This window comes from Pseudopipra pipra, chromosome 8 (assembly GCF_036250125.1).
Source record: "Pseudopipra pipra isolate bDixPip1 chromosome 8, bDixPip1.hap1, whole genome shotgun sequence".
Classification (NCBI taxonomy): domain Eukaryota; kingdom Metazoa; phylum Chordata; class Aves; order Passeriformes; family Pipridae; genus Pseudopipra; species Pseudopipra pipra.
The window spans coordinates 15,633,049-15,660,819 of NC_087556.1; the positions used below are offsets into that span (position 1 = coordinate 15,633,049).

The 27,771-nt window shown below is 37.1% G+C and overlaps 1 protein-coding gene across 5 annotated transcripts in view; it reads right to left on the reverse strand.

Annotated features, from left to right (window-relative positions):
* Positions 1 to 27,771, reverse strand: part of VCL (vinculin) — a 58,413-nt gene that overhangs the window by 26,397 nt on the left and 4,245 nt on the right. For 4 of the 5 annotated variants that reach the window (XM_064663769.1, XM_064663765.1, XM_064663766.1 and 1 more), the window contains exons 2-6: positions 12,676 to 12,746; positions 6,233 to 6,383; positions 4,246 to 4,354; positions 2,498 to 2,620; positions 2,077 to 2,237 (exon numbers count right to left, since the gene is read on the reverse strand). In XM_064663769.1, the coding sequence (XP_064519839.1) occupies positions 2,077 to 2,237; positions 2,498 to 2,620; positions 4,246 to 4,354; positions 6,233 to 6,383; positions 12,676 to 12,746 (615 nt within the window). Of the gene's footprint in view, positions 1 to 2,076; positions 2,238 to 2,497; positions 2,621 to 4,245; positions 4,355 to 6,232; positions 6,384 to 12,675; positions 12,747 to 16,899; positions 17,147 to 27,771 lie in introns of those variants that run through there. The other variant, XM_064663768.1, reaches the window with a different exon arrangement.

The following is a 27,771-nucleotide window of genomic DNA, read 5'->3' on the forward strand; positions in this document are numbered from 1 at the left end:
CCCACTGCATCTTTCAATTCAAATGCTTTATCCTGACTGTTTGGTTAATCCCCAGTGTTACAGTTCCAAACCATCAGTGTACCTTATTTCAAAAACAAAATACAATTAAAAAGTTCTCAGTTCAGAACATAATGATACTTTTATTATACTAGTCCACATAACATACTTACACATTGAGCATAATGACCAATATTTTCCATTAGGAAATATTGCTAATATGTCAAATGTTTTCTTAATGAAATCCTTTCTTGATCTTCCTCACTAGCAAGAAGAGTAAGAATTTCCTAAGGCTAAATTGCCAACTTTTTGCAAGAGACATTTTTCTTTACCACAAAAACTTCCAAATTTGTTGTGTGAAATAAAACTGTATTTGCACTTCGTAAAATACAGCAAAGCTTAAATCAAAAAATAAAACTGAATTGAAAAAGTGCACATACAAAACTGCAGTTTTAGGCCTAGATCTAAAGAACATGAACCACCTGAACTGAAGGAAGGTTGCTAGTAAAACATTATGGAAGAGACAAAATTCCTGGTTTAATAAAGCTTTCTGGCCATGCAGAAAGCTCGTTCCTGCATGACTGGATCCTTTATTTGCTACTACAAAGACAAGTAACATAAATTAACACAAAAGCATTCAGCAAGAATGTGCTGTAAAATCTTGGCCTAACTCTAATCAGACTCAGAAAGACAGTCTTAATGCAGTTCAGCTTGCAATTACCATTCTCTTAGTGACAGCCAATTCCACAGACAGCTAGACAGAGCTATTAAGATCCTTTTAAAACTTGGTGTGTACAAACATAAGTACGGTGTCACAGCTGGCACGCAAGGAGTTGCACAGCACACAGCACAAAAATCCCACATACATGCTTTCTTTGATTTTAGTACAAGGTAAAGGTGGAGGGTGTGGGAGAAAGCTTACCTTCTAAAGGTGAGAAAAGGGTAAGAAACAGGACAACAAAAACAAAGATGCATACAGTAGTCATAATAAGGAAGTGATAGTGACGAAACAACTCAAGAGGCAAACTAAAGGTCAAGTGCCAAACAACATAGGCCAAAGTGATTTTATGTCGAGGTTACATCAATGTTAGATTTCCTGCAAGACTGCATTTGCTAACCAGTCTGGCTTCAGGCCTCAATATATTCTTTAGTGATACTTACACTAACTTTTTGCTCATAGCACTAACCCTTAAAAAAAATCCCTTTAGCAATTTACTTTCAAGGGCTCAAAAAAAAATTGGCAGGAATTTCAGTTACACAGCTACATTTATTTGTAAGCCCATAGCACTTTTAGGATTTTGTCTGTCAGACCTGCTTTACAGTCTTCTAGACATTTCAGTATTTTCAGTATCACGTAAGAGCAGCGTTTAACTCCAAGTAAGTGGCTGTAGTCATTCACATAGTTTAACACTGATTTGTAAAGAACCAATCCTGTCATATGCCAGCTTCACACATATCCTACTTACGCAGAAAGGCTGTTCAGTCTAACATATTTCTTTGAGACAAGGCAAACACTCAAAATTTACTCTTCTGTCCAGAATAAAACTAGGGCAGGGGAAAAACGGGAAGGTGTTCAAGGAGGAATCTCCCAAAAATATACTAAAATTTCTGAACTCCAGGACTTTTGTACAAAGAGTATGACAACTTCCTATATTTTCTAGCAGCATCTAGAACACACATCTCATCCTCACTTACGAATACCTAGCTACAAAGTTGCTATTATAGGAAAAAATCCTTGTCTGAGAGGAATACACTATATTCCAGATTTCCTAATGATGCCAAAACTAAACTGAACAAATCTGTCTTCTGCTGGACCACTGAGTTGCTGTAAACTATTGAGCCACCTTCAAATGCCACAGTACTTTAACTTTGCTTATTGAAAGCTAATTTTGAAAGACACATGAATATATTCATCTCTGAAGATATTCTTCAACCTTGAAGAGGTTACATGATTTGATTACACAGTGTTACAAAACTGATGCACAAATAACATACTTCAACAGTGTCAAAAGCATAAGTTTATAAGGAAAAACACAGGTAAAAATTAAACATACATATAAATGTAGGTATGAAAAGTACCTTGCTCGCCCAGGCATCTTCATCCCAGGAAGTGAGTTGCAATACACGGATTATTTCATTTATCTCAGCACTCATTTTCTCTACTGTGAAATTGCGATTTTTCAAGGCCTCTTCTATTCCCTGGCTTTTAGAATTTTTTGTGGTTACAAAAATCTTCATAGCTGTGAAAATACCATAGATTAGAAAAAGGTACATGCAAGATCCAATCAGTGGTCAAGGTGACCCACAGTACTTATATAGTACATTTTCTTTTGCATGGACCCTTTTATCTCAAAGAGATTGTAGTTTTAACACAAATAGCACAGTTATTTGCAATGAATGCAGAAGCAATGTCAAGGTTATTTTTAATAAATATAAGACATTGGAACTCCAGTTCAAAACAGTAATTCAGAGTGGCATTAGAAAACAAAGCAAAAAATACCTGAAATAAGTACTGGCAATAGCTCCTTCACAGTATTCATGGAGTTTACCAGCATAACCCTGTGTTCCTGATGAGTTAATTCCTGTTGTCTCTCATCAATCATTTTGGCCATCTTTGTCATCCCTAAAGATTAAAGCAATTGAACATCACAACAGTTGAGTTTTCAAAACATGAACAAGGCACATGTATTGAAGTTTAAAACAATTTTTACATTAGCAGCTGTTACTTAAAGCACATTCCAGACACTTCAGAGAAGTCACTGATTCAAAATCTAGCCAAAATCTGTGTAAAGTAGAATGGATTCCTCTAAATTTTTTGATTTAAAATCCCACCAATAAAATTGGAAAATACTTGAAATTACTGTTTTAGGACACAAAGTCACTTCATGAATTCTGGAAGCTAATTTATGGGGTGGTTTTTTTCTCCTACTCTGTTAAGATGTGATCCATGCCTTAAGTGACAGAGAAAGGAAACATCAGGGTTTTGTTTGTTTGCCTTGAGGTTCTACCAGAGGTCAAGAACTGTATTTATTTATACTTCAGATCTGCTAGAAATATTTCAGTGCCCTAGAAGTAGGAAAAGAACTAAATTTATTTTAGAGCAGATCTATTTGCAATATCTAAGACTTGTGAGGTTCACTACACAGAACACATGGAAACTTCAGACAATACTTCATAAAAATTTAAGATTATTTAAATTGGTGCTGTTGTGGTCCTACTCTCCCTCCTACAGGGGACAAAACTGGAAGGAGGCTGTACATTCTTTGGCTCAGTTACCTTTCTGTTGGTTAGCATCTTAATATAACACTGCTTTCATGACATCACTGAAAAGCAGTAGAATCCTCACACTGACAGCACACAGAGGTGAGCTGTGCAGAACCACTTTTCCTTTCAAATGACAAAAGCCTAAATAGGTAATCGTGTTCTCTCTACTTTCAACATAAAACCTATAAGTACTTCTTTGATTTTAACCATACCTGCACATACTCCTGTTATTTATATAGTACTCACATTAATAGTTAAGTTCAGATGCCCATTATTATATCTAAAGGGAACAATGACTACAGGCATAAGTTTTGTAGGCATGGGCTGCGAGTGCTGAGCAGCATTTAGCTCAGGCAAAAACACAGCTTCTATAAGATGCCAGAAGCTACTTACTAATCACTTACACTGGTGACAGTGTGAGTTAACACACTGAAGTAACAAGTAGTGATGGAGCATCAAATAACAAAGAATTTCTGTAACAGCTGGGCTTTTGTATTATACTGCAAGACAGCTATTTCTGCAACCTCATTAAGATTCTAATATATGGCATGTACTTTTATACTACTCCAAGAAATTTCTACTAGGCCCAACTATCTCAGCTAGTACAGACATTTTATCAGTTTAATGGATTTTTGTATCTGTGAGTGCTTAGTTACAGAGCTTTTTCCTTTCTTTTTTGTTTTACCCTTACTAATGCATGCTTACTTCCCTCACAGTGTAGAAAAAATATAGTATGTATCATTCGTGTACCACTTAAAATTTATCAACATCTTTATTCTTCTGCATTCTTAAAGGAGAATGTGAATCAGTAAATAGTCATCATTCACCCTCTAGTTTAAAACTCTTTCCAACAGACACTTTCAAAGCAACTGCTCTATCATTGCCCAAACACTCAAACTCAGGTGAGGAAGGTACTGTGGGGAAAACAAAGTAGTGGAAAGGACTGTATTTAGTATATTTGTGAAAGGCTGTAGCAAATCAAACCTGGCCCCAGATTCTTCGTGTATGTCACCAAATCCTCCATTGTCTCTACCACTTCTGCCACAGTCAGATATTCCAATATTCCTTTGCAGACACGGATGATTTTACGGACCTAAAAGAGGAATGTTCCATTATTTGTTAGGTGAAGCTAAGTTACATTTGAATTAGAAATGCAAGCCCGTTATTAGACAGAATAGGTATAGCACTTGCTAACATGATGAATGTGGAATCACAAAGGTCTAAGATACTGAATAAGTTACCCAAAATATCATTACTTGAGTGCTGTAACGACAAGCCAATATTTAATCAGCTTTCCACTACTCAGAAATGCAAATTCCTGCTTCCAGTGTTTTCACTTTGTACAATAAATAAGGATAGCATTGAGAAAATAGGTTATAAAGAAGTGCATTTAGGTACGCTGGCATGCTTGAAGTTTTTCATTGCAATTTCATCAATAAAAATATTTAACTTAAATCACAAAGCAAAACTACAAAGAAAGCAGACTTCAAGCTTTCAGAGGAAATATTCACCACACAGTTTTACAGATGGATAAAACATTATCCAGCATTCCAGCAGGAAAGATAGATCCAAAATCTTAAGCTTTCCAGAAAAATCTATGAAGGCTGTACTTTACTTCTGAACCTCCACTTCAGCTCAACTTTTTCAGTTCCTACTTGATTCCAAAACAAAGTTCTCTGTCAGTTAATCTTCTAACCTCCCAAACCACATTATTTCTGACAACACCATATACAATTCTTATTGAAGAATGAGTTAATTAACATCTGATTTGTATCAACTACGTGCAGTGTTCAGTCCCTAGAATAGATCAAAATTTCCTCTGACACTCATTTCAGTTTGTCCCAACATGAGTTCATATTGAAAGACAGTAGGACAGAGACATGCCAACTTCTGTATTTGTGACAAGTCAATCATTCCAGATTAATGTCTTCCTTTGGTTCACATGCAGTTGACAGACTAGTACAATGAAGCATTAACTTCAGAGAGCTCAAGTCATTTCCTAAACACTGGAAGCAGGGAGATTAAAAGACTTCCTTGGAATTCTGTCCTCTAAAACTTCTATTAAAAATCACTTAAAATAATGAGAATCACAACTGCCACAGAGAAATCCCACAGCATTCTCCTCATTTCAGAGAAGCATGCTAACAGTAGCACTAGCTGATTAAATGAGACAAGGATGAGATGTTAGACTATGCAGAACAGCTGGAAGAGTAACACAATTCCATAGATTGATGCAAAATTAGGATTAATACCAGCATTTCTAACAGCATGAGCTTCGTTTCTTCATTGTAGCATACTATTTCTTATTTAGAAATGAGCAAGACTCCATGTGCCCAGAAAGAGCGCCAAAACTATGATTTATACCCAAAAACATCTTCAAACATGACTCCTTTTTAAGATTCCTTGCAACTATGGCTTTTTTTGTGCATATGACAATGGACAAACTGCAATTCTGAGCCACTCCTTGACTTGTGCAGCAGACAAAACATAGCAACTGTAAGATTTATCAGAATATACCTTCTGCCTGCCCAGCCAGACAGTCCAAATTTGTATTACCTTCTGCTCTCCAAGGCCAACTAAATTGCCACAGTTACTGAGTCAGACAAAGAGGTTAAGAAGTGGCCTAGAGCTTTTTAGTAAAGGGATACAGAACACATAAGAATCAGTAATAGGTATGGTGAAGGGAATACAGAAAATTGTCAGGAAGACAGTAGATGGGATGAGGCCTTTTTCAGCAATAATCACAGGCAACACGTAAATTAGGTCACGTAAAGATGCTCTGAACAAAGCAGAGCAACAAGTCTAAGATCCTTCTAAAGAAAGGAATAAAAAATAAGCTTCCAATCAAGTTAAAATTATCGATACCACATTAATCTACTCAGTAGTTAGGTCAGCTAATTCAGAAAGGGGGATATTTTAATTAATAATACTGTTGTGCAGATACCTATGTCAGTCATGTTGGGATTCCTACCTCCGCTTCATCGAATGTCAGAAGCAAGTCTGATGTTCCAGAAAGGATGCCTCTTGAGCCATCAATCAGATAGTCACGAGCTGGTACTGAATAAGGATCTGCTTGCAACATCTGGGCTGCCCGAACAAGTTTAGTGCAGGCGTTCTCCACCCTGTGGAAGTCACCAGACAAAACCTGCTGATTAGTTTCTGTCTATATGACAGACTTGAGAAAATGTTGGATTTAATTTTTAACTTCACTACTTGAAGCGCTGCAAGCAAACTGATCATTCTACACCTCTACAGTTTAAAAAGCAACAGTATTTATTATATTCACTTTAACAAGAAAGTAACCAGCAACCACACCATGCAGTTTTTTAGAAGTCATGCAATCTTTCCCATGTAGGGAATGTTTGAAGCACCCCTTGTACAGCAGTCACTACAGTGGCATTAAGGAGAGTTCCCAACTCAGCAAAATACCCTACATTCTTCAGGACAAGGGCAGGGAATAAAACACTTATTTTTTTAGGACTTTACAATCAAATTAATTCCTAACTTTCATCAGCCTTGTATATGCATTGTCATTCAAGTAGCAATTGCTGTTAATAAATATTAAATGATAACTACACATTAAGAAAAAATAACACAGTGTTAAGAAAACCAAGACACTGTTCCCTGTGCCTTGAAGCTGTCCAGCTCTTTATAATGTTCACATTCACAACAGAAATAAAATTTTAAATAACCACAAAATTTAGTGGTAAGGTACAATCTTCAAATGCAGCTTGCAATTCCAGACTTAAAAACAAAAAGGAAATTTGGCAAGATATTATGTATGTAACTACAGCAACACAGAAGGTACATCAATAAGAAAATTAGCTCTGAAATTTGATTCCATCAAGCCATTTAACAAAACAACTGTAAAATATCAAAAATTGGAAGACTAAAAAGGTTTTGGTTTTGTTCTCTTGTTGTAAGTACTCTGTGACACCTTAGGGAAATACAAAATGCAGACTTCACTTTCCTGTTAGCTATGCTACTCATGTAGTTATTGACTGCACTGGCTGTGACTTTCCTCCATTCTCTCCAATTTCCTTTGGGTGGGGTGTAATGCATTGGGTCTGTGCATGTGAGTGCCATGTGCTCATTCCAGTTGCATGAAGTTCCCACAAACATTAAACCCTTTTATTACAGCGCTGCTACCTCTTACCACCACTTTTTCCTGCATGTCACATAGCCCAGTTTCTACTGACCACTTGGATGCACTCTTTTATCATACTTCCAGTTAAGTACTTTTGGAAAGTTACAGTTATCCCATTTTTTCCTCTCTGTTCTTTGCTAACACAAACATTAGAACTTAATGGTTACATGTAAATTTAACTGGTAGAAATAAGACACTTATTACAGGAAAACACACTTTTTTCCAGAAAATAAAGTTTTCAGCTAATGGCTCCCTAGAGTAGATCAAATTGGGCCAGCTGCATTACCATAACCTGCTCTTTTTGTGAGACATCTGCTCGGTGTATCAGATAGCAGGAACTCATAACTGAGTATGAAAATATAGAAGGATTTGAAGGCAGAAAGTGGGAATGGTCTGCTCATTACTATGCAAGGCACTTGGTTGTATTATCAAAGTCAACTGACTTCACTAAATTAGATTTCCGCGCTTGCTTCTCACATTTATTCTTTTCAACTCTGCCAAGAAAGGGATTAAACAAATCACCTATTCAGCTAGCTCAGAGCTCTAGGCTCAGAAATACTTAATTTCCTATAGTTTAATTTCATGGTCATCTGTTTAATACTAATAGTTATCTCCGGGCTGGCTTTTTTGTTTGTAAAGAAAAGAATTAAAATAAATGTATATTACACCAGAAGTCACCATAATTAATGAAAATTTCTAAAGATTCAAAGTTTTCATTTACAGCTTTTAGGGTCGAACCTCTTAAAGGTAACCTTTCATTTTACTAATATAATGCCCATTTTGTGTAAACTTCCCAAAGCACTTTAAATACTCCAGGATTGTAAACTATGTGCAAAATAAGCAGAATGATGTTAAAAAAAAATTAGACATACTTCTCCCTTTGCAAAGCACACGTACTAGGAAGCAAAAGACTAGAATTCAGGAAAAAAAGTATTTAATTACTTTCATTAAAAAAACCCAAACCAAACAAAGCAATAACACAAACAACCAAAAACTACTAAAAATATTCACTGCAATGAACTCCTTGTTCTATCACAAGAATCAAACTCATTCAGAAGTTTGGAATAGTAGTCCATTGCTATGGTGAAATTTCTAATCTCTGTATTATACTGCAACATTAAAAAAACCCCAAAGCTTTATACAGAAAGTATATTTATTTTTTGTAATTTATTGTAATTACAATAAAGTTATGTTAACACCAGCCAAATTCTTGGTGGGGAAGACACTAACCACACTACTTTGGGTAGTTAATCAGCTTCACCCCTGTTAAGCGTATTCCTTATGAAATGTGAGGAAAATAACTGTAGCTTATGCTAAACTACCATTTTAGTTTTTAGATTTTAGGATTGACCTCTGCTTTTCCCAGAGGTCATTTTCCAGTTTACTCACTATAATTTAGATTACTTGCAGTTCGAGAAATATAAAGCAAATATTTTATATTAATATTAATTTGTTAATATAGTTACCAGCAATGCAGCTCCAATTTGGCTACCAAAATAATGTTAGTATAGAATAGTATTGCTGCTTGATTTGTTAAATGAGTTTGTGCATGCAAGTGAAACACAAATTTTTTATCTCAGAGTAAACAAATAGGTGTTACCCTATTCTTTGCCTAGAGATTGTAGTTCTTTAGTTCTTAACAAGAGAAGTTTAACAAGTAACATGAACACACTGCAAAACATCTGATGTAAATTATAATCATTATTCATACTCCCTGGTGATTAAGACAATTAAGATAAAGAAGACAGCATTTTTTAACTCTAAGTCAACAGTTTCCATGTGGTTTATGTCAGTAACAAACAAAAGGATGCAAAATAGCTTCTGAGCAGCCAGCAAGTTATTTTGCTGCACCATCACACTCCTACTGAAAAGCTTTACAGATTAGCATCATAGATATTCATTATGAATCCTCAATGCCAGTCTCAAGTCTTTCAAAAGAATAAGAGATGTCCTTCATCCTCCAAGACTGGTTCCCTCAAGACTGGTGATCCTTTTGAATGGAGGAAATATGGACAGGGAATGCAGTGCTAGCACATGTGTCCTGTGTACAAATTCTGCTGGAGCACTCCCTTGAAGAGGAATGCCAATTCCTGAAACAATGCTTCAGAAACAAAAAAGCCTCCTTCTTGGGAAAACAAAAACAAAAGAAGACCCTTCTCTGTTTCACTTCCTGCATCCAAATTCTGTCCTTTAATGCAGGAAAAGGTAAGACTCCCTTGGCAGCTCACCTGTTCCTGTCACTTGTCTCCACAACCAAGATATCAGTGACAATACACTCCACAGCATTAACAAGAAACTATTAACATGTACTAGTTCATTTTAATATAAATTCCAGATTTAAAAAAAAAACCAAATTAAATAGGTTGTCATTCTTAGAGGCCACCAAACATTCCTAACCCATGTTACTGCACCTAGGATAGTAGGTACTAGGTAAACTATGTTTCATTACTATGACACATAGCTTTGTTTCCTATTTTTCATTATATCACAGTTCAGTCATGAATTGTTGCAGAAAGAGTTCTTCCACCTAGCATAAAGTAGTACTGTTCAGCAGTGCTTGTATCACATTTCTACAGCAATTTAATTATTGAAGTCTTCACAGTCTGTTAAGTGTTGATCAAACACTGAAATTAAGAAAATCTCTTTTCCTTAATCCCTTACTTGTCTAGCTGAAAAAGAAGCTGGAAATTACCTAAAAACTCTACACATCTAGAAAATGAGCACGATTAAAATTGCTTGGTTTTAATTCATCAAGAAGCAAGTAAACACTCCCCTCAAAAAAAAAAAAAAAAATCAAGCCCCTCTACACCCAAACAGGATCCCACACCAGGAACACAGCATGATAAATACTGCAGTGGATTGTATCAAAGGCCCATTTAGCTCAGTAGCCTGTCTCCAGAAGCAGCTGTGAGTAAATGCCTAAGGAAGGTTAGGAACAGGATGAGCATTTATCGAACTTCCTCCAGGCACTCTCCCATCCTCCAACTATTTTCAGTTCTTGGGACTTCCTGCAGTTTGTCTATTTGATAACCCACAATGGATTCTTCTAAGTACTTAGCTATTAACCTCCAAACCCATATAAAGAGTTTTAACAGTACACAATTAGCCGTACAAAGAATCTCTCCCTACTGTTGGTTTATAAATTACTAGTTTAAAGCAAATCCCCCATCAAGTTCTTGCAAAAGAGAAGTACAAGCTTCCATCTTCTCCATGCAACTCATATTTCCTTAGACCTTTGTCAGGGCCTCAATCCCCTCTGTCACTTTTCCCAGGCTGAAGAGTTCCAGCCTACTTAGCTTTGCCTTATACAGAAGTAATTCCATGCCTTTGTTCTCCAAGTCCTTCTATGAGCTTTTTCCAGCACTACTATAGCCTAAGATTGTGGGAGTACCAGTACATGCAGTATTTAAGGTGTGGGAGAAAAATATAGACAGAGTGACATTTTGGTCTTTCATTCTTTGAAGATAAACCTATTATTTTATTTACTTTTTGACCACTATGAGCACATAATAGATGCTCTCTCCAATGTATCACAGCTCCAAGAACCTTGCTCACAGTTTGTAAGGGTCAGTTCAGTCGATCATCCTATCTGACCGTAGAACTGCTGCTCTCCCGTGTGCACATCATTTTAGACCTTTCAAAATAATTTAATCCACACTTAATATCAAGTCACTTCAATTAATAAGGTCATGCTGTAATTTCTCAGTCATCCATTAATCTCACTACCCCGTATAAGACTTGAGGTCATTGGCAAGTACTTTTGCCTCACAGCTCAGTCTGGTCTCCAGAGCTTTTATGAACGTGGTGAAAAGCACAATCCCAACAGAGAGCTCTGCAGCTGTACTGATTTCCTCCTGCCACTGGCAGGGTTAAAAGTCTAATATTTCCTTCCACCTTCCATTTTGTCTTTTCCATACAAGAATTTTTCATGTTACCCTGTGGCTAATTCATTTTCTTAAAAGCCTGTAGACTCTGCCAAAAAGTTTAGAAATCAGTGTATATTGTATTACCTGGATTACCCTTTCTCCTGTTTGTGATATTTCTAATACCAACAGATTTATAAGGCAGAATTTCCCTCCACAGAAACACTGTCAATTCACCCACAGGACACCATATATATCTAGGATCTATTAATTCTCTTCTACTGTAACAAATGGGGATAGCGCCTTCCTAAATCTTCGTTTGCGAAGCCTAGCCATGATTAATTCTCTTCTCTAATACAGAATTTCTAGCCTTTTGCTCCAAAAGTATGTCAGACCTATAGACCTCCTGTTCCCCAGATTTCCCTAGAAAGTTTCTCAGGCAGTAGCATCTCATTGATTGACACACTGGTGCTATCAAGTGATAGACTACTACACTAATAATTCAGCTATTTCATTCCTGAACTCATATGCTAATACTACCTGGACCTAAACATTATTTTAATTATTCATTTTGTCAACCTACAATGCAATAAACTCTAAATCCTTTTTACTGCCTACCATGAATTTTCTCTTTAGACATCTTCTCTCTTCTCCATTTTATTATTTTCCTTAATTGCCTCAATGCTTTCTTGTTTTGACTATCTGCCTGCTTGGTGTTTGGAAACACATTAAAATAGTCAGTCATTCTGTATGCACGGGACAGCATTAATAGAGGTTACTATATTCAGTAGATTGTAGGGCAGTTACTGCAGCAGAAGTCTGTCTGATGGCAATAAGCAGCTCGGGAATTCCACAACAAGGTGTGAGGTATCATTTTGAAGACTTAAGGCAAGAGAAGGAAAAAGTCAGTTGTCCTTGATAGCAAGTCATAGAATTAAGAGTGTCTGCTCTAAGTGGAGTTACTGTCTACTAGACTGTCTGCAGTAAGCCACTGCTTTTCAAATATCTTATATTTCCAAGCAGTTATCACATGTAATAGCTGCCTATACTGACAAATTCACACTTTTCCATCCACCAAATAAAACAGAAGAGACTGATAACACCACATTATCTCTGGCGCTGTTAGGTAAACCTACAGCAGCATGCAGGTAATCTGATTTATTTTATTATTATTTTTAAAGGAAGAAATGCCCTATGTATGTACCTCTATGTACACAATGTAACAGAACAAGTCACTGCTGCTCAAAAGGTTGTTCCTGACAAAGGTCAGCCTCAACACACCTAAGAACTTTTCAAACATAAGAATATTTTCTTATCTGTACAGCACAAACAAGTAACAGTAATCTACCATTGGAACAGGTTTCCTCTACCTACAATGCAAGATTTACAATAAAATGAGTTTACTTGATAAACGCTGGTGGCATATCCCTTTTCAAGATCTGGTCTTCTGTTGTCTGCACAGTCTCCTTTCCAACCTGCAGGAGAAAGAAGTCATACTTCAGAATCAAAATTTCAGTGTAAAGCCCAGATAAAAGCCAATAGCAAAATAGCAACAAAAAAATCCACTTTGCACTACTGATAATTTCTTTCACTAGGTTCTTGTTGCTGTGTCTGCTTTTGAGACCACCTGGTCTCAAAATGCTTTAGAAATCTAAATTGTTTCCTACCAACATCTCTACTAAATTGAACAGGGACAGACAAACACACTTTTCCCTCTTCCCACTCTGCATAGAAACAATACTATCTTTTTTTTCTGCACTTAGTTGCAAAAACTTAATCACCGAACTCTGAAGACTTCCCTCCCTCCTAGTCCCCACATATCAGAAATCAAGTTCAAACTTAAAAAAAATTACCCTCATTTTGCTACTTAACTTAGTCAATTAGAAAAATGTAGTTAATTACTGAGAATACACCCCACATCCACATTCACAGCATCCTTTAGGCAAAAATAATCATGTAGAAGTTAATAAAGAAAGAGATAGAGTAAGATCTGGAGTTCTCTATACACTAGCTCTTGTGTTATACAATAGAAGTCTTTATAATTGGTAGCTGACTCTCTGAACTGTGAGATCACCAACTTGACAAAATATTTCCAGCTCCTTTGTTCGCTGTATTTTCCAGCTGAATAAGCTATTCACAAAGGCATCACAAAGCAGAAGGTCTTTAACCCAGACACTATTTTGTGTTAAGAGCTGCCAGACCTGCTCAAGCTGACAAGATAGCCCTGAAAATCCCTGATCAGCTGGTGTTTAAAGATTTGCTGGTTTCTGACAGAAGATGTAGTGTGTCAGTACGCACAGCACTTGCCAATTCTAATTCTGCACAGCCTTCCAGAAGCACCATTTCCTTGCAAGTTTTTGCTGCTTGCCAAAAACTGTGTCTCCTTGGTCTGGTTCTTTTCAGAGGAACTTTACAGAAGTACATTGGCCCTAGTATTCTATTTGCTTCACAGATTCAGCCTAGCCTATTTTTTTTAATAGATATTAGTACTACACTGACAATTAGTCGCTTAGTTACTTAGAAGTAAAGAAGGAAGACCAAAAAGGAAGGTTAAAGGCCTTGAATTTTATGGTAGGTTTCTGTCTCTTGTGTTCATTGTAGGCTCACCAACGATCCTGCCCCCTCCTCATGCATAGCACTGTGGTGTTGCTTTGACTCCCAAACTTCATGGCAATGCCTCAGAAGTGCAATTCCAAATGTATCTCACGCCCCAAATCCTGAGACAGGGTTACATGACCCACCAGAGAGTATGCCCACTTTGTTCTAATTATTTCCATTGCATTCATGAACAACGGTATTTGTATTTCTCACAAGTTTGTATGCATATATGCATGATCAAAATGACACAAAAAGCAGAGTAATTCATATTAACTTTGGATTACACACTGTTCACACAAAGGACTGTCACCAGGTGAAAATGAAGAGAAAGAAAATATTTTATTTCCAAGAACCATGCCTTCAAGATTTTTCTTGCAGCTGTACCAATCTGCACATAGTTCATTATATTGAAAAAATACATTTGAAAACATTTAATTTTTAAAGAATGCAAAAAAATAAAGTTTGCAATGGGGTGGGGCACTTCACACTGAAGGCCATTCTAGCCATCTTTGTTGTTATTTCACATTAATCAGTCAGGAGCAACCAAGAAACAACTTTTGCACAAGTTACACTTGATGCTTTACGTATTTAAAATTACTCCTAGTTTTATTAGATCATATGAAAAGCATCTTGTCATTCAGTCTGGAAATCATAAGTCTCTTCTATCAAAGGATAGATCTAGGTTTACTATTCAAAGAAGCATTATCAGCTAAGTATAGATAGATACATAAACCTACTTTTTGTATTTATACATACATGTATTTAGAAATTCTTTGCTATAACTAGCTAGGATCTTTGGTCTTCAAATGAAAGTAACATATAGGATATGAGTCCACTCCCATTTTGTTTGGGTTTGGGGGTTTTTTTGTGGTGAGTTTTAACCTCAAAAAACTGCCCTAAACTCCAACAACATTTCTCTTCCAAACCCATCCATATTCTAAGCACTGTATAGCACAGAGACAGAACAAGATTTCCAGCAGTTCCCATGATGCCTCAATTAAAAAGGTCTACTACCTTTCCAGCAAAAAGGACTTTCAACCTTATGTTACACACCAATTCAACATGCACTCCCTGCATCTGTTTAGATATAAAACCTTGTTCCTCCAAGGAAAGCATTTCCTCTTTACATAGCTCTTACTAAACCTCTCCAGAGGCTGTTCTTCGCATTTGTGGCCAAGGTATAGATAGAGATGGCACATAAAGAACAAATGTACTCCACATGACATTTAACAGGCAAAGTCTCAAAACATGAAGCTACAGTCACAACTAGAAATTTACAACCTCAAAGAGTTTAGTGGGTTTTCCTTTCTAGCTTTGTGGTTAGGGGTTTTTTTGTTTTGTTGTTGTGTTAGCTTTCATAAGATCCTGTTTCTTCAGATTTTACATGGCCTAAGCAATTTTTGGACACAGTACAGTGTAACACAAGGTAGAGATTCACTCGACTCTACCTTCTCCACACTGCAGTACCAAGCAGATGAAGGGTTTTCTCCTTGAAGATGCAAATTTTTCATCAGGCTGAGGTGTTTTTCTTTATAGCCAGTTTTGCAGCTTTGTTGTGTTTGGTTCTACTACAGGAAAGACAAGACAAGAGCACCCCACAAGGTCCCTTTCCCACTTTTTTTTTAGCCTGTTGCATATAGTTCGGTGAGAATGGCAAATAGCTTCAGCTTCTGTCATTCTATAAGCTTGTTTAAACAAAACCACCACAAGCACCCAGTAACATCTAGCTCTTTTTACTTCTACAAGTTTCAAAGTACAAACTGCATGTATCATATCAAACAAAACACAAATATTTAAGATGAGAGTCCAAAATGTATTGTTTGAGGGTCACTATATTTTTTTAAATATTCTTCTGAATGCCTATATTGACAATACCAGTTTGACAATTTGCCAAATGCTGGAAATGAAATTTTCCTTGCAGCTTATATGATTTCCCCTGTTAAAAGGGAAGATGACCTTAGAAGAATTAGTTCTTGCAGTGTTCCAGAAGCTAATTTAAAACATCTGTCATTTTAGCAAGGAGCCTAAAAATATTCCCCCCTCATCATCATCCAGCAAACACATAACAGCCCCACATTTCCCCCAGGAAATAAGCTCCAGTATGAGTTTTGCTTGACAAATCCAAGTGCCACACAAAGTGATCTAGTCTGTATGCTGTAAAAGGAACTTTACCATAAGACATCTCACATAAAAATCCACTTGATGGCTTATGCATTCTTCCATGTTTTGCAAGCTTCCAGGAAGGATCATGACAGCAATAGGAGCATTAAATCTCACATCAAAAATGTGTAATACACCAGTGTAGTTCCATCAAGTTCCCTGCAACTTCTTTCCCAATTTCTTTAAATGTCTGTCCTGAAAAAATAAACTTCAGTACTTGCTTCGACTCTACAGCAACAGCCTCTACACTGCACAGCCATTTCTAGAATCCATCTCAAAATGGAGTTGCCAGTGCTTTCCCTATATCCTGTGTTTTAAGAAAGTAAAACTGGCCTAGATCTCACAACTATGAACAAGGCATCAAGTAGAGCTAGAAGCAACCCCAAGTTACACCAAATTTATGCTTACTCCTTGCTGGCAGAGACAATATACATTTCAGTCCAGACTAAAAAATACAGCCTGGGCACACAGAATTAGATCTTCATGAAAGCACTTTGAATTCAGGTTACATACTTGCACACTACAACATAAGGAAAGTGATGACTGAAATTAATAGCATCCAGTTGGGAACCCTATGCCTTTCAGAGTTCACCCCTCCACACAAGGCTTGTCCATTGAAGACCTAGAAATCTGGTCCTTTATCCCTCAGTGATTCCAGGGACAGTTTGATTCAGTGGGTTCAGAAGTGGCAAGGGCTCAGTAACTACTTCACAATTGTTTGGTTTTCCTTTTGTGAAACCAGTCATTGGAGCCCAGTTACATGGAAAGCTCTTGGGAAGGAGCCCTGGCAGCAAAAAAACCCACCAAAAACTCCCCCCAAAAAAACCCCACACAAAACCAAACAAAACCAAAAAGGACTTGGCTGTTTACCTTTGTTCTTGTCACTCACAGTATTTTGATTGCAACCCACATTCTGTTTTTATTTACACTGTCAAGTAGATCCAGTTGTTGGCATTTTGATGTATTTCTCTCAGCTCTTTTAGAAATACAGCTGTTGGAGCTGGTTTTATCACACCCTGACGCTTAGCTACCACAATCCATGTGGCAAACATGACAAAACAGACTTGCATACATCCTGGCATAGCAGCCCAGTATCAAACTTGGTCTGATGCAAGTAAAACAGCCTTGGGGTACATCATGAAACTTCTTGGTCTCATCTAAATTTTACAAGCTGGTCAAATAACATCATATGTAAACAGCTTCCAGTAAAGACAGAATTTCTGCAAACTGTGAACAGAAAAAAAAAAAAAGGTAATTTTAGATGTTAATAGAAAAATCAAAGAGAACCAGTTTACAGGTCACTCCTTATAATTTAATCCTTCTCATTCAAGACTGAAAAAAGTGAGTCTTAACAAGCTATAATTTTTTTTTAACACAAACTTTTGTTGTTCATTCAAAGGCTCTCATAAGCATTTAAAACAAATTTCCAAATTCTCCATAATTCTACTCATCTTGCTTTGAATTATAAGTGTGATTGATATATCCCTTGCAATTAGCGAGTTCAACACTGGTTTAAGAAGCTTTAGGGTTTTCTGCTTCTCTGTAGGGGAATAGGCCAATGCAATTAGAGACTGAAAAATAAGTCCAAGGAAACGTGCAGCTCAATTCAATTCCTGCTTTTAGTTTACACCAAATGAACAATGCACATGTACCACCAGTGCCATCAGTCACAGCTTCTCCTTGAAGCCAGGCCTGAAACTGAAGAGACTGATGAATCTCAGCCTCTCAGTCAGCACAGAAGCCACATACAGACTCCTGCTTCTCTCCTGATTGCCCTGGAGACTGCATTCCAGGCACAGCAAGGTACAATTTCAAAGTCATCTGGCAAGTAAATTAGAACACTCCAGCCATCTGGTCCCCAAGAGCAGCAAACTGACCTATCTGTTTACATTGGTGATTAAGAAAAATTTAATTGGCTTGAGGCTAAGAAAATCCTGCTGTCCAAGTAAAATACAGAACTATGAAACAAGAACCATATGGAAAACAAAAAGTGACATCGTTTGGGTACCAAAAGACTTATTCATGCTGCTATTATCTACTAACTCTGTTACCAGTACAGAGCTGAGGTCTGGATGGTTTGGCTAATTACAGGATTAGCTTAACAGGAGGGAAACAAATACATACTGATTATGTGAGACTTTTACAGAATTACTATAATTTGGAAATTAGTTCTTTTATCAAGAGAAGAGTTTCTTCTTCCCAATCACCACTTAAATTAAAACTACTGTAGGATATTATCAGTCCAATTCAGTCAAATAACTTAAGTCATCTCTTACCTTTGGGCATATACAAAACTCATCAGAAAAAACAAGATGCAGCAACTGTAGTCCACAGATGAGACTGACAGCTGCAACTAGCCATCTTTACATTACAGTAAAATCAAAAGAAAAACACCACATACCAAACAGCATGCAGATTCTAAAAGCTCTTACAGTTCCTTTCCATACACCCAGGTCTGTGAACCACTACTTTCAGAGCACCTCTTAGTATGTATACATATGCAGCAAGATTTAGATTTAGTACTGTACTGAAAAATAACACATTTCAGAGCTAAATTTTCTCATTACTCAGATGCCTGTCTGAAAAATAAGAAACCAAACACCACGATTCTGCTGGTAGATTTAGACCACCTTTGATCATCTGCTGACATTTGCATGTTGGAGAGGATTTGGGTTTTAAGGATCTCCCTCCTGCCCCAGTAATTGAGATGCATCCTGTCCTCCCAGCCTTCCAAGTGTTAAGTCAAGTAGAAGCATTTAGAAAGTTTACTTAATCTTATGGCTTTTTAGTATTACTCTGTTACCAACACAGCCAAAAAGTCTCACCATAGGAAGTGCACAGATCATATCAAGCGGAAGAAAGACTTAGTTCCAGATACAGCAGAGCTGCCTGGGAGAATCTGTGTTTCTAATATAGATAAATATTGTACTGGAGAGTCTTTAATCCAATCCAAGCTATAGCTACACATAGGTAGTAACTGACTCTCTCTCCAGGATGTTTTTTCCATCATCAGAATGACAAACTAAGTTGTGTTGTGGCCTCTGTAACAATAAGATTACATTAGCATTCCACTTAAACACGTGTTGGCATAGAAAATATTCAAGAAGCTGAAAAAAGCAAAGGCAAAAATAATATATGTTCTCTGTTACTTCTTGAGTAACTTTCAAATGCAGAATAGTAAAGCAATTTCTTTCTCTACTGTTCTGCATCTGAAAGTTACTCAAAAAGTAACTGACTCAATCAGGTACAAGGCAGATGTCCAAAATAAATGTCTTAATTTCCTTTTGTTATTTCATTAACTACAAAATCTGTTGCTACTTTTTATAACCCATTTTAATCTTTGAAAACACTGCTGAATTGGCAGGTATTGTTACCTAAATGAGGCATTTTAATATACCCCAGCTGAAAACATAGGGGTACAGTTTTCGTACCAGTGCCATACCAGGCACTGAATTTTAGTATCTTCTAGTTGTTATATGCAAACTTGTACTGACTTCTGAATGCCAGACAGTTCAACACTGATTTTTCTCTCTTTTTAAGAAAGGGCAGCATCACTTCCCTTATCAGGTCTCTCCTAGAGCATCAGTGGTTCCAGAGAACAGACTGTTTTTCCTAAGCTCATGGCAGCAACAGTTTCCTGCAGGAAGACAAAATATACGAGCATGAGAAAGAAAAAAAATACATACCTAAAATTCCTTTTTTTATAAAGTAATATTTTTCACTGAGTTTTTAATATGATATTAAAAATATCTTTATGTACTTACTAATAAATAGCTGAAGCAACAGAAACTCTCCACATTCATCCTTTGGCATAAACCCTGCCACAGGAAATGTATTTTCACCAGCAAGATATGTACTACACGGTGTTTTATAGCAATTATCCACCTTCTGTAGCATACTGGACAATCTGTCTTTCATAACAGTCTTACTTTACTTGACTAACAGTTAATTCTAGTGTACAGTAAGTTCATGGTGTAAATCATTGCTCCATGTTAAATGTGATCTTTTAATTAGAGGCAACAATATCTAGTTACATTAAAGAGACTGTAACTAGAAATGGTAGGCTGTTTTCCAAGGGATAGTGCTCATTTACAGTACCATTAAAAACATAAGTGTGTCAGAAATTTGATATCATGTGATTATTTTCCAGTTTGATTTTGCTTCCCATTCTCATGACCACTTATATCAGCTCTGCAAGGAATTCAGCATGTAGAAGTTGACCCACTTATGTGCAGAGTCACCACAACGAATTTGCAAACTATTAAAAAGCAGCCACTCAGCAGAAATAACTGATGGAGGATGTTAAAAATCAAATGAAGTAGTGTCTGATCCAGCATTAATTCCAAGTTAGATGAAGATTTATTCAGCTGTTAAAATTAGTTTTTAATAAATCTTAAGCTTACTGTATGGTCACATAACAAATCACTATCACATCTAATAAAGCTTTAAAAACAACTACTTTCAATAGCATTTGCTACTGATTTCTTGACTCACACTGAAGAAAAAAAAAATCTTTTGAAGACATTAAGGGCTCGTGGTTTTTTGTTGTAGTAAAAGTTAATAAACTATGGCATAACAGCAAGTGTTACCAGTGTAGTCAAAACCTTCTACTAAGGGATGACCATAAGAGGGATATAATCCAATTCCTAGTTGTCACTGATTCTTTTGAGGATTTTTATCATTTAATTCATTCAACTCCTTTAAAACAGGAGCCTTTTTTTTCCTCCACTACAATATCTTAGCATTTTAGAGCTCCATTGTGCCAGGCACTATACAAACACATGATATTATCCAGTTCACACATAACAGTAAACCACTGCTGTGTCACATTACAGGAATGTTGACAAATCAACTCCACAGTTATCAAAGGACCACCCATTTCTAACAGTTAAAATCCTCTTACAAGTTTAATAGACATTAATGAAAAAGCCTTTAAATCTTTGTGAAATACAGATTAAGTCACAGTACCTGCTGTAATAATGTGGCTGAGAAGAAAATCATCAGCATTGCTGCAAATCAAACTAAAAGCAACTCCTATAACAGGAAGCTGTTCCCAACATTTTGTCCTATTTGAGGAAGTTGCTACAAGTTTAATAGCAAGGGAACAGAAGAGAACCACTCTTCTCAACAATCATTATTCTACATTAAATAGAAATACAAGGTTTTGGGCCAGCTAACAAAGCAATAGTAAAACCTGTCTGAAGAAAGGAATTGTACTCAGTTGTGAAAGCAAATGCCAGATCCATGAAGTTTACAAATGCCTTACTACCTCCATTGCCACACAGTAACCAAGTTAGTTAAAAATATTTTGGTGATTCTGACAACTAAGAAGCCACCTACACCAAAGTTTGCCCTTTGCAACAACAGAAGTGCAAGACAACTATGTAGAAATCTGCCACAACAACACTTTGTAGCAGTTCATAACCACTTCAGGGTCACAAGTATCTTTAGCATTGCACTACTCTGAGTAATCGAACAACAGACCACCTATTACAATTATAGCCCCCCCAAATTGCCAGAGCAAAGCTGGCATGCAAGAAATTTACTTGCACTTGACAGATAAAACACTTCATATTCCATGGCTTTGAACTACAATAATCAAGGTGGGAAGGGGGGGGGGAACCCAACAAAAATCAGATCAACTGAAAAAATACGTTCCATTCTGCTGCATGGGGAGTGGGCTGGGCTCAGCAGGTCTGACAGCTCCAGTGCCAGTGGAATCTAGTCAGAGAGCTGAGGAACACAGGTTTTCTCCAGCATTAACTGAAGAGAAATCAAAGAAATGCCATGCTATTACATTTTTTGTCCTTGGAGAAAAACTGAAGTCAAACTGAAACCCCCCTAAAACTCACTAAGGTTTCCACTTCCCACCCCCTGATTTTTTGAGAAAAAAGGGAACATTTTATAGGTGTGGCAGAGACTCAAACAGCACTTCACTTGCTACAGTTAAGTCAGTGGTTTGGCAGTTACTAGCCCTTCACAATCCATTTTTTTGTCACTGTATCAGGGCAAGCTAAATAAAAGGTGACCTTTTCGCTACTTCTCTGTAGTTCGAGAGAAACCTCATTTGTTCATCTCTGTAATTCAGCACAACTATTGTGCTGCAAAAGCTGCAAAGACAGCTAGGCTCATCAAAGTGATTTTTAGTGTAGTTCAAACACTAGTCAGTTTAACATCTCACCTAAAAACTTCTAAGAGTTATGCAGTAATTTGAAAGCGTTTTTACACCTGATAATAAGTTTTATTTCAAGTATTGAGTGGGTTTGTGATCAAATTAGCTATTGAAGACTTAGGTGAAGGATATATAGACACCTGCATACACATTCAGAGGTTGAAACATGAAACAGCTTTTGTGATCAATCTTGAATAAAATTACAAAAAACCCCTGTGATTTTAATAGCAAACAGACACACAAAAACAAGTGAACTTCCAGTAGCTTCCAGCTTGACACAGCAATTTTTTTACAGTGATAACTTTAGATAAATATTTAGTGCATCACACACTTCAGTATTTAAAACCTCTCCTAAGTGAGATGATTACATGCATGTATGTTAGCAACAGACAAGGTTTCCAGAGTTTAAACTGGAAGGCTGAACATACCAGCCTGCATACAACTAACACTCAGCATTAATTGTTTATGTACTACTATATCCCATTTTGAGCTGAACAGTTTAACCCTTCATTGCCTAGGTACACACAGGTATTATATTCATTTATAATTCCATTTGTTCTAATTGTAACTGGGTTTGTGGTCACCAGGAACCAAATCCACCCAAAAATTCTTGCAATCTACAAGTTATCTGGGTCTCACACACACTGACTATCGGTCTCCTTGAAGTCTGTTTCTGCAGGCGACCAAAACAAAGCCTGCATAAGAAAAGAAAGTTTTATTAATACTTCAGAACAGTATTTAGTCTCTTCAGGGACCTAACTGGAGAAATCACATGGGATACAGTCTGAGAATAAAGAGGGATTCTGAAGAGCTGGTTAATTTTCAAGGATCACCTACTCCAAGCTCAAGGATAGGTCACTCTGATGAGCAGGAAGACAAGCAAAGGTGGCAGGAGGCCTGCATGGATGAACAGAACATTCCTGCCAGGAAGAGCAAAGACACAGTAGCTGAGCATGCAGAGATGGGTCCATCACAAAGTCTAGATAGAGTCGAACCTAGTGAGGGGTATGAAAGACAACAAACAAAAATGCTTGTGTAAATACAGCAGCAAGACAAAGACTAGGTAAAATGTGGGCCCAGTGTGGAATTGGGGGGTGGGGGTGTGCTGACCACAACACAGAAAAGAAATGAGGTACTCAAAGCCTTATTTACCTCAACCTTTTCTCAGAATATTTGCCTTCGGCAATTCCAGGTCCCCAAGATGCACTTAGAGTGTGCACCTGGAGTTCAGCACAAGGAAAATTTATATTTGGTGAAAGAAGACCAAGTTACATTTGTTATTCTGTGGGTGTAACCACTGATGGAAAATGCAATGCAGCATTATTACAATAGGTCTCTTCATAAGTATCCTAGGCCAACACCAAGATAAACAGCTTATTTCTTTTCTCCACTCCTCACTGGAGAAACCTGCCATGAATCATCAGTTTCCTACCCTACCCATGAAGTCAGGATACTGGAAAACTGTTCCAATACATGTTTTCTCAGTGAGAGAAGGAGTTAGAAATCATTATCAACTAAGAGTCAATGAGCTGAGAGTTACAGTCACTGTGGAAAGCCTTTGATAATGAAGAGAGTATGGTTTTTTACTTCTTTCTCCTTTCATTAGCTGGTATCATTATCCATTGTTCATTATTCATGCTGTTAATAGCTATTCTGACAATATTTACTTCTGAATAAGAGATTTGTTTCAAAGTGAGTTCAGTATATTTGGATACAAAACTTTGGTGCTAGTCTCAGGATAGAGGCAAGTCATACTTCAGTACACTTTAACTATTAAGCAAAGTAAGCAAAGGAAAGGTTTGCTGTCTCTCCTGTTTCTCTAGCCAGTTTTTCAGATTTTCATAGATTCACTAGGACCTGAAATTACTACAGGGACAAACCAGACCTGCCACCAAATATCATGCACTTAGGGTCATGCCCCCATTTCCAACCCAATCAGTTTTGAGAGGTTAGGCTTGTGTTTTGAAGAGATACTTATTGGGGAAGTATTTGTAACTGAGAAGATCCAGCCTTTATTTCATCATTTCATCTTCCCATGCAGCAAGTTATCTTGTATCCACAAAGTATGTTCTGAAATCCAAGTAGCTGCATTATCCACTGTGGTCTATTTCCATGCATCAACATAAGTTGATTAAAGATTACAATTGATTTAGTGGATAAGCCTTTAACAGTTATATAGTTAGAAAAAGCACTTTACTGTCAAATTCAGTAACACCGCTCCTATTGTTGTGTTTAAAGATAATGTCAGGAAAGTTATCACTTGGCAGAAATTAAGAACCATGGCTGCAGAGGCAAGTTCTGTATCAAGAACTGCTTCTGATATCATTTGACTGAACAAGTGATAGAACGTAAACTGTGTCACCAAAGAAAAAAAATTACATTGCAATGTTTCTTAAAGTCTAGTTTGCCAGGCTGACTTGCTTTTCAGTGTGAGTAATATCAATTTTCTGCTGTCATTGCTAACAGTAGATATTTTGTCTTCATATTGGAGGTGAAAAAATACAAAGACAGTAAAACTTAGTAAGACAATGCAGTCAGAAACAAGAGCTCAGGAGCAACACACACAAGCTGTACAACAGAGAGGTCAGGATAAAAAGCCAATCTTTGCTATATACGAAGAAGCCGCTACCAAAATTAAGGAGTACTCAAGGCAAAAACTGACTAGGACTGACCTATCCTCTCCTTTGGAAAACTGGCATCATTTCCAGTAACTAGCATTAAGAACACACTTGCTAATGCATCTTTAAAACCACTGTTTGGATGCACTCCCACCCAAATCCTCTCTAAGGTTTGTTTCATCAATCCAAATTTCAACTATATCAGGTAGAGAAAAACACCTGTACATTACTCCACTAATGTTCTGAAGCTACACATTCCTGAACCATGTTTTGTTTGGTTCATTATTTTTATTAACCTCTAAAAGAAATTCCATGTTTACAGTCTAATACCACTGTGTGGAGAAAAGTATCTTCTTGTTTCAAAGCACAGTTACATCACACTCTAAAGTTACAAGACATCCAGAAGAATAAATAGCTAAAAACACTGGCACTTAACACGGGTTTAACAACTCCTCCTACACTGGTATAATTCACTTATGCAGCAGAAAGCACATATTAAGTTTTCCAGTGCAGGAGTGGCATCCTCCAGATTCTTGGCATATGGAACTTCTTAGTCCAACTACCACTTTAAGGCTATTCATTCCACAGTAATATTCTGGGTTTATACCCAAAAAGCAAGCTGCATGTAATTACTAATGGAGGCATTCACCATCTCTAGGCACATTTATAGGAAGAGAGAACAAAAGATCCCTTTTAAAGCTGATGGAGGAGACTGGTATAAATTAAGTATCCAAACACAATAACAGAACAAAGATGATTCCATTCAAATCAGAATCTAATTTATCACTTACATATAGATAATTCCTAACAGATAAAAGCAAGAAAGAAGTTTATGATGTGCTTTTGTTATTACAAAGTTGCTTTCTGTCTGATTCATCACTCCCAGCCCCTCCCCTACACACACTCTAATGGGGTTTATCCACTTTCTCAGAGCATATGGCCACAGCTCCCACAATATGGCAAACAACCCCTGTCGGAATTGCTGGTACACTGAAGTAGGATGTTCTATTCCAAAAAAAGAAGGAAATTTGTATTATTTGTAAAACACTAATCACAGTTTTCTACTGCACATAGATAAGCCCTAGAAACCTGTAATGAAAATAGTTACTCTCTCATGGGCTCATCAGGCCTATTCTGGTACTCTCATTCACTTCTCACTAAGTTTGAGCTGTGTAGAGTTCAGATGAGCTGCTCTAGTGACCGTTTCTTTGAGCTTCAAAACGTAACAATATAATAAACTGGAGATGGGAAGGCACAGATCTGTACATATCCCATGGCTTTTACAAACATCAGTAAAAAAATGCAGAAAATACAACCCCCTTGAGAGCCATCTTTTGCACTGTGTGGAAAATTCTGCCAGAAAAAAAAAAAGCTTATCTTTTTCCATTCTCCATCTTTTTCCAAGATATATAAACATGTAAACAAATATTGCAAGCTAACTTTTCTCTCAAAAGAGAGAAACATTAAGCTGCTCAGAAAAGCTCATTCCTGCCTTGTGCACCCTGGGTTACAGGCAAGTCAGATATGGCAGGAGAAAACTTAGGGATGATAAAGCTGTTTTACCATCCACTATCCACAACAGTCAGACCATCTCTCCTCATTCTAGGTGTTTATTCATGTATTTGAATTCTGCTGCAATCATGACAATGATTTCAAGGCAGGCTGCATTTTTCACAAATTCATTTAAATAGGTGACTTCCAAGCTGGTGATTTGCAGGCATTAGTAGGCAATTTAGAGCTTGTCCAGGGAAAACGATCAGCGCTTTCCACCTGGCCCTACAATCCCAGCCAACTTCTCACTTGAGAGAGAACCATGGTTATGCAGTCAGAATATGCCAATGGCTACAGGTGATTATTACTTCATCTGCTAGGATGAGGTAAGACAGCTGCTACAGCTACACTAAATGCAACTCTCCCACAGTTAAACTTTTTTGTTTAGTTTACACTTTATGTCACTGCCTAACTACTGGTATCAAGTTTCATCTGTTTTTAGAGTTATCTGGGTGGTTTTAATTGTGCTTAGATAGGGTGGGCTTCAGCTGGTGGTAGTTTAAAGACACTGACCTTACAACTTTAGGAAGTGAAAAAAACCTCGGACACAAGTGACTGACTGATCCAGGGCTACAGGGTCTTGTTCTCATGGAGTACAGTCTCCAGTTAAGCCTAATCTTATTCTAGACTACATTTATTTACATTTTAAAATAGTGCTTGGCCCAGCTCTGCTTAAAGGAAACATCTGATAAACCATGACTATGAGACAGGATATTTATAATCTAAGAGACCCTTTCTGATGATTAGTCTGAGCTGCTAGTTAGAGTTAGTAACTGAGATGCAGAAGTATGTCAGTACTGTTCCATAAGCCTCCAAATATCAGGAGGTAAATAAAGGCATATCCCAGCATCCAACAAGAACACATTCTTGAGAAACATGATTGTTAACAATTTAATAGAGAGCAAAGCAACTGCTCCCCATTAAAAAATAATGTAATAGAAACTGGATGCATGTAGACACTTGTGAAACATAGATTCACATACAGAAATATAGCACCTATAGCACAGAGGATGGAAAGGCAGAAGCTGCATTATCAACTAAACAAGCACTGTTTTTTCAGAGCAGATCTCTGTTCTGAAAGACCTCAGCCACTTCATTTGTTACCGTGTCTTAAATTTTTCATTACGAGCATTCCACAGCAGTATCACTTTGCTCTGATGCCTCAAACTCTGTAAAAATGAAGGACATGAAAACAAGGTAATTGGTCAGGCAATTGGTCTAAGGTAAAGCAGGTCAGACCTTTTAGCCCATTGACTTGGTCGAACAAGCCAGCCTCTGAAAAACAGATACCTCTTAGAGCTGCTGAGCCTGCTCCAATATTCAAATTACGTGTACTTCCCAAGTCCCTTCTGTTACCTTAATTTCCATGCAGAGAATTGTTTCCCATTCTGTCAAACTCAG